The 8,035-nt window shown below is 44.2% G+C and overlaps 1 protein-coding gene across 4 annotated transcripts in view; it reads right to left on the bottom strand.

Moving 5' to 3' along the window:
• Positions 1-8,035, bottom strand: part of si:ch73-281f12.4 (Ras-associating and dilute domain-containing protein-like) — an 81,057-nt gene that overhangs the window by 28,245 nt on the left and 44,777 nt on the right. For all 4 annotated transcript variants that reach the window (XR_007264599.1, XM_048610979.1, XM_048610980.1 and 1 more), the window contains one exon: positions 7,213-7,412. Coding sequence is in view for 3 of the 4 variants with exons in the window: in XM_048610979.1 (XP_048466936.1) it covers positions 7,213-7,412 (200 nt within the window). In the remaining variant the exon portion in view is untranslated. The remainder of the gene's footprint in view (positions 1-7,212; positions 7,413-8,035) is intronic.

The following is an 8,035-nucleotide window of genomic DNA, read 5'->3' as shown; positions in this document are numbered from 1 at the left end:
ACACAGTTGGAGGGTCAGTGCTGAGGGAGCGCTGCACTGTCGGAAGGTCAGTGCTGAGGGAGTGCTGCACTGTCAGAAGGTGCAACTTTCTGACTGTTTAAATGAAAGCCATACTTGCCCTGTCAGTTGGATGTAGGAGATCGCAGAAACTGTTTTGATGAACAGCACCCATACTCTCCCTCGTGTACTTCTGGGTTCGATATTTATTCGTGATTGAGTATCACTAATACAGACTCGCTGGTCATTATCTCATTGCACTGTTTCTTTACTTCTGTGTGTTGTGGGTGTCACAGGAAAGGCCAGCGTTTGTTGCTCATTTACTCATCATTTTTAAGACTAGCTTCTGCTTTTAGATATTTTATCTGAATTTAAATCCCCCCAGCTGCCTTGGTGGGCTTTGTACCTGCGTACCCAACTCACCAGTCCGAGTTTCTGGAATATTATTCCAGTGATCTTCCCTCGATGTTCCTGCTTCCCCTGTGCCATCTTGCTGTGTAGCTGCTGCATTACAAAGTGGCTACACTTCAGTGAAGTATTTTATTAGCTGAAAGACTAGTTGGGACATTATAAACGCTGCTGTGGAATTTACAAGTTCTTTCCTACTAAATGCTGATGTATTTGAATAAACAGAGCATTTTGCAAGAAATGATTTCTTGCTGGAGTTACTAAAATGAAGGATAGGCCCCAGCTTGCTCCACCACATCATTTCTTTATTTATTCACTCATGGGATGTAGGCATCATTGGCTGGGCCAGCATTTATTGCCCATCCCTAGTTTTTTTTTATTCATTCACGTGATGAGGGCGTCGCTGGCCAGGCAGCATTTATTTCCCATCCCTAATTGCCCAAAGGGCAGTTATGCGTCAACTACATTGCTGGGGGTCTGGAGTCACACGTAGGCCAGACCAGGTAAGGATGAGAGTTTCCTTCCCTAAAGGACATTAGTGAACCAGATGGGTTTTTCCGACAATTGACACTGGATTCATGGTCATCATTAGACCCTTTAATTCCAGATATTTATTGAATTCAAATTCCACCATCTGCCGTGGCAGGATTCGAACACAGGTCCCCAGAACATTACCTGGGTCTCTGGATTAACAGTCTAGTGATAATACCACTAGGCCATTGCCTCCCCTAAAGTTGCCCTTGAGAAGGTGGGGGTGAGCTGCCTTCTTGAACCGCTGCAGTCCATTTGCTGTGGATTGACCGACAATGCCCTTAGGGAGGGAATTCCAGAAATTTGACCCAACGACACTGAAGGAACAGTGATATATTTCCAAGTCAGGATAGCGAGTGGCTTGGAGGGGAACTTGCAGGTGGTGGTGTTCCCATGTATCTGCTGCCTTTGTCCTTCTCGATGGAAGTGGTTGTGGGTTTGGAAGGTACTGTCTAATGATCTCTGATAGATTTGTGCAGTGCATCTTGAATGCTGTATTGCTCATGGTTCTGAACATTGTCTAATCATCGGTGAACATCCCCACTTCCGACCTAATGATGGAGGGAAGGTCACTGATGAAGCAGCTGCAGATGGTTGGACCTAGGACACAACCCTGAGGAACTCCTGCAGAGATGTCCTGGACCTGAGATGACTGACCTCCAAAAACCAGGAGCATACTCCTATGTGCCAGGTATGACTCCAATCAGTGGAGAATATGCCCCCAATTCTCATTGATACCAATTTTGCTGGGGTTCCTTGATGCTACACTTGGTTGAATCCAGCCTTGATGTCAAGGCTGTCACTCTCACCTAACCTCTGAAATTCAGCTCTTTTGTCCGTATTTGAACCAAGATTGTAATGAGGTCAGAAGCTGAGTGGCCCTGGCAGAACCCAAACTGGGCGTCGCTGAGCAGGTTATTGCTGAGCAGGTGCTGCTTGATAGCACTGTTACTGACACCTTCGCTCACTTTACTGATGGTCGAGAGGAGACTGATGGGGCGGTAATTGACCAGGCTGGAGTTGTCCTGCTTTTTATTTTCAGGATATACTTGGGCAATTTGCCACATTGTAAATAAGATGCCAGTGTGTGCTGGAACAGCTTGGTTAGGAGAGCGGCATGTTCTGGAGCACAAGTCTTCAGAACTATTGCCAGAATGTTGTCAGGGCCAGTAGCCTTTGCAGTATCCAGTGTCTCCAACTGTTTCTTGATATCACGTGGAGTGAATCGAATTGGCTGAAGACTGGTATCTGTAATGCTGGGGACAACTGGAGGAGGCCAAGATGGATCATCCACTCAGCAGTTCTGGCTGAAGATTGCTGCGAAAGGGTTCAGCCTTATCTTGGAATGAAAACAGAATGAATAATGGAAACCAGGATGTTAGCAAAAGAGGACAGTGGATGAAAAGTGTCTTTATGACAGAGAGTGTCCATACAGAACCATCTCTAATGCAAATTGAACTGAGTACCAGACACACATGAGAACGCTAAAGAATTCTGTCTTAATTCTGTCTTGTGCAGAATTGCAGAATCATTGCTTGCTTCCCACTTGGAATATCTTCTGTCCTAGAACCAGAAACCTGTGCAACTCCTCCCTTCCCTCAGTCCTCTTTCTGCTTTCTACAGGCTTGCACAATCTGTAATCACAATTTTCATACTTACTGTCTTCTGTCAGACTGTTGTTAATGTTGTCCTACCACTAGCTCCTTGCCCTTTCAATTCCTGGTTGCTATGAAACAAACACAGAAATTGATCTTAGTGTGAAGAAACACCAGGAATTGACTGGGTTAGGAGTCTGAGGGTACTTGATGAAATCTGTACGTGGTCCCTACACACTCATCAGTGAAATGTATTGAATAGATTCTCTGAGATCTGGTGACAGACAGAGACCATCAGTTCATCCGCATCTGTCCATGGACCAAGATCCACAGATGCAGGACCATGAAGTCATAACAACATCAGAACTAGGAGCAAGAGTAGGCCATTCAGCCCCTTCAGCCTGCTTCACCATTCAATTCAGTCATGGCTGATCGCATCTCAGCCTCAATCCCACTTTCCTGCCCACTCTCCATTACCTTTCAATTTGTTACTAATAAAAATCTGTCCATCACCTTAAATTTAGTGAGTGTCCCTGCATCAGATTCACAACCCTTTGAGAGAAGTTATTCCTCCTTCTGTCTGTTTTAAATCTGCATTCCTGCGCTTAAAACTGTGAGCTCTTGTTGTAGGTTGTTCCACAAGGGAAAGTATTTACTTTGTGTCTAATTTATCATTCCTGTTTCGTGTGAGGCTAGGAATCTGCAGGGTACAGAGCCAGGAATCTGAAATATTTGCGGTGATCGATGGTGTGTTTGCTAGTTTTGCTGGGGTGGGTATAAATTAGATTGGCAGGAGAGTGGCAAGCTGAAACAGAGTTCAAGTTGGAAGACAGCAAAACTGGAAACAGGAAATAGAAAAGTAATATGCAAAATAAGAAGGCAAACAAAGCAAAGTCAAGCATTCAATACAATGACAATACAGAATAATGTTAAAAAGACAAAGTCAAGGACATGCAGCAATGTAACAAAGTCGATCATGTGAAGATTAAGTGGTAATTAAGTGTGATTTAATTGCCAATACGTAGTTAGAAATTGACCAGAACCAAAAACTGAACAATTAGAGACTTTGGTCATTTAAGAATAATAGGTTAAAAAGAAAAGGAGCTGGATAATAAGGGATGGGTTTCTGGAAAGGTTCCTGTTGAGTGGAAAGTTGCAAAGAGAACCCTACTATTTAGGAAAAGGGAGGACAGAGAACAACTCTCCTGTTAAGTTAACATCAGACACCAGAAAAACATCAGAATCCATTCTAAACGATTTGCTGGCTGGATATTTAGAAAAGAATGGTAAACTTAGACAGTCAACATGGATTTACGAACAGGATATCATTTTTGACAAACCTACTGGGCTTTTTTCAGGGTTTTGTTTTTAGCATATAGAAAGGAGAGCCAGTGGATGTTAGCTTTTTGGATTTTCAGAAAGCTTTTGACATGTTCCCACGCAGGTGGTAAACAAATTTTAAGCCTATGGGACTTGGACAGAATATACTGGTGGGTGTTTCTAAGAACTTTGTGCAAAGTTAGGCAAGAGATTGCTGGACCCCATTCTGAGATACTTGTGTCATCAATAGCCCCAGGTGAGGTGTTGGAAGGCTGGAGGGTGGCTAACGTGGTGCCATTATTTATGAAAGGCTGTAAAGAAAAGCCAGGGAACTATAGACCAGCAAGTCTGACATCAGTGGCAGGCAAGTTATTGGAGGGGATTCTGAGGGTTGCTTTTCAGACTGGAGGCCTGTGACCAGTGGTGTGCCACAAGGATTGGTGCTGGGTCCACTGCTTTTCATCATTTCTGTTATTGATTTGGATGTAAATGTAGGAGATAATGGTTAGAGAGTTTGCAGACAACATCAAAATAAGTGATGTAGTGGACAGTGAAGATGATTATCTCAGAGTACAACATGACCTTGATCAAATGGGCCAATGGGCCAAGGAGTGGCAGGTAGAGTTTAATTAGACAAATGTGAGGTGTTGCATTTTGGTAAGGCAAACCAGGACATAGCTTATACAGTTAATGGTGGGCCCTCAGAAATGTTGTTGAACAAAGAGACCTTGGAGTGTAGGTTCCTAGTTCCTGAGTCACAGGTAGACAGGGTAGTGAAGGAGGTGTCTGGCATGCTTGCCTTCATTGGTCAGAACATTGAGTCTAGGAGTTGGGATGTCATGTTGCAATTGTACAGGACATCGGTAAGACCACTTTTGGAATACTGTGTACAATTCTGGTCACCCTTCTATCTGGAAAGATGTTAAACTTGAAGGGGTGCAGAAAAGATTTACAAGGTTGTTGCCGGAACAGGAAGGTTTGAGTTATAGGGTGAGGCTGAACAGACTGGAATTATTTTCCCTGGAAACTCAGACACGGATATGACCTTACAGAAGTTTATAAAACACGAGGGCTGTGAACAGGGTGAATAGCCAAGATAGTTTTCCAAAGGTCGGGGAGTCCGAACTAGAGGGCATAGGTTTAAGGTGAAAGGGTAAAAGATTTAAAAAGGACCTAAGGGATAACTTTTTAACACAGAGGATGGTGTGTATATGGAATGAGCTGCCAGAGGAGGTGGTGGAGGCTGGTACAATTGCAACATTTAAAAGCATCTGGATGGGTATATGACTAGGGTTTGTAGGGATATGGGCCAAATCCTGTGAAATGAGACTAGGTCAGATTGAGATGTCTGGTTGGTGCGGTTGAGTTGGACCAAAGGTTCTGTTTCCATGCTGTATGACTCTAAGACCAATTGGTTAACAGAGAGAAAGCAGACAGTAAGAATAAACAGACCATTCTCTAGATGGCAAGTTGTTACTGCAAGAGTCACTGCTAGGCTCATAATTGTCCACAATCTATCAAAATGATTTGGATATGAAGACTAATTACAACATTTCCAAATTTGATAATGGCACTAAACTAAGTGGGAATGTAAGTTGTGAGAAGGATGCAAGAAGACTTCATGGAGATTTCACAGGCAAAGTGATGGCTAGAACATAGTAAATGATATACAGTGTGGATAAGTGTGAAGTTATCTACCTTAGAAGAAGAAACAAAAAGGCAGAGAATTCCCTAAATGGTGAGAAGATTGGGAAGTGTTGATGTCCAAAGGGGCCTGGAGTCCTTGTTCATGAATCACTAAAAGCAAGCATGTAGATGCATCAAGCAATAAGGCAGCAAATGGTGTGCTGATCTTGAGATACAGGAGCAAGGATGTCTGGTGTAGATGTGTAGAATATTGGTACAATCACACTTGTGGACAGTTCTGGTTCCCTTGTCTAAGGAAGGATATACTGGCCATCAAGAGAATGCATTGGAGTTCCACCAGACTAATCCCTGTGATGGTAGCACAGGAAACTACATCTGCATTCCTTCGTGTTTCAAAGAATAAGCGATGGTCTCTGTAACTCACAAAGTTCTTTCAGGGACAGTCTCGGGATAAGGTACAAGCCATTCCAGACACGCATGGGGAGGAATTTCTTCACTCAAAGGATGGTGAATCTTTGGAATTCTCTACTCAGAGGATCGTGGATACTCAACTATTGAGCATGTTCAAGGCAGAAATCGATAGGATTCCAGAGATTAATGATGTTAAGGGATATAGAGATGGTGGGAAAAAATGGCATTGAGATAGATGACCAGTCATAATTTGTTTGGATGATGGTGCAGACCTGTGAGCCTCCTCCTGATTTTATTTCCTACGTTCCAATCTTTATCAAATCCAGTGTGTATGGTGATAATTGGCTTGTATTTGTCATACACAGTGATCATCAGTGGTTAGAAAACCGGTATCAAGGAAAATCAAACGCTAAACGATTCTCAAGACAGGAAGTACAAGACTAACAAATGTCAGAAATACCCTGTGTTTAATATTAGTGGACATACACAGAGTAACAAGAATATGCCATGCTTTATACACAGCGTGACAGAGCCCAGCAGAGTTTAATGTACACATGTGTAGTAACACTGCACAGTGAATACATGACCTCTGTCAGGTGCTCCTTTATGTCTGTTGTCTTGCCAGTATAAATTAAGACATCAACGCACAGATACCAAATGATTATGAGCTTCAGTCTTCTTTGTAACACAGCACAGATCTTGACTGCTCCTAAAATGATCAAAGGGACAATGATCTGACTGGCGATTAAGGATGTAAATTCCACAAGTGTTGTTGTGTACCTGCCAGGCTAACACTACACTGCACCAGCAGGTACTCCGATCCAAGAGCAGCTCATGTCTCACCATCCTATTCCCAATCTCCATTAACATTTCTGAAGAGGCATTCACTTCAGAGTCAACGGTGACAGGAGCACATGACAGGTATTGATCAGAGTGTTCAATCATTCACAAGACAGGGATAAACCTGGAATGGGAAACTATGGGGATGAGAGAGACAATGAGACAATGAGACAATGCAACTTTCTATGGGAAGCCAGAATGCTAGGGGAGGCTTTTAAAACTGTAAAGTGCATTGATAAGAGTACATTGGAGATATTATTTCCCCTGGTTAGAAAATCATCAGGAGGGAGATACCATCACAGAATGACACACAGCACACAAGGCCATTTGGCTCATTGTGACTCATAATAATATTCAAAGTAAGTTTGTTCATGAAGAACCTCCAATTTCTCTGTTAGATTCTCTCCACACAAAGTCACTGTCCTTGCTTGCTTGTATCCTCCGAATGCCCATGATATTTTACCTGTGGGGATCGGCTGCCACTGCTCAGTTCAGGCGTTGCCAGAGACCCTGGTTCCTCCAGGCTCTTCAGAAACTCTTTGATACGTTCCAGCTGGGAGGTGAGGCCCAGGGAGTCAGGGATGGGCTTTCCAAGTTCGATGTGGAAAGTGCTAGAAGGCAGGATCAGGGGCGGGTGATTGTCGAAGCTTTCCAAGATGTCAGCTGTGAACAAGGAGACAGAGCAGTCAGTGAGTGCAATGTGCAGAGCTGAGCCCACCCCGACTGGGTCACAACAGCTAAGTCAGTGCCGGAATTGCATGATCACTTCCCTCACTCACTCAGTTACTTCCTCACTCAGTCACTCCATTCCTCCCTTACTCACTCCCTCATGCACTCCCTCATGCACTCCATTCCTCCCTCCCTCTCTCACTCCATTCCTCCCTCACTCACTCCATTCCTCCCTGCCTCACTCACTCCATTCCTCACTCACTCCCTCCGTCTCTCCATTCCTCCCTTACTCACTCCCTCACGCACTCCCTCCCTCACTCACTCCATTCCTCATTCCTCACTCACTCCCTCTCTCCATTCCTCCCCTACTCACTCCCTCACGCAGTCCATTCCTCCATTCCTCCCTCTCCCTCCCTCACTCCATTCCTCCCTCTCTCACTCCATTCCTCCCTTATTCACTCACTCCCTCCCTCCCTCTCTCCATTCCTTACTCACTCCCTCCATTCCATTCCTCACTCCCTCACTCCATTCCTCACTCCCTCCATTCCTCACTCCCTCCATTCCTCCCTTACTCACTCCCTCACACACTCCCTCCCTCCCTCTCTCACTCCATTCCT

Source organism: Rhincodon typus, chromosome 23, assembly GCF_021869965.1.
Source record: "Rhincodon typus isolate 14 chromosome 23, sRhiTyp1.1, whole genome shotgun sequence".
Classification (NCBI taxonomy): domain Eukaryota; kingdom Metazoa; phylum Chordata; class Chondrichthyes; order Orectolobiformes; family Rhincodontidae; genus Rhincodon; species Rhincodon typus.
This window is presented reverse-complemented; position numbering and strand designations above follow the sequence as displayed.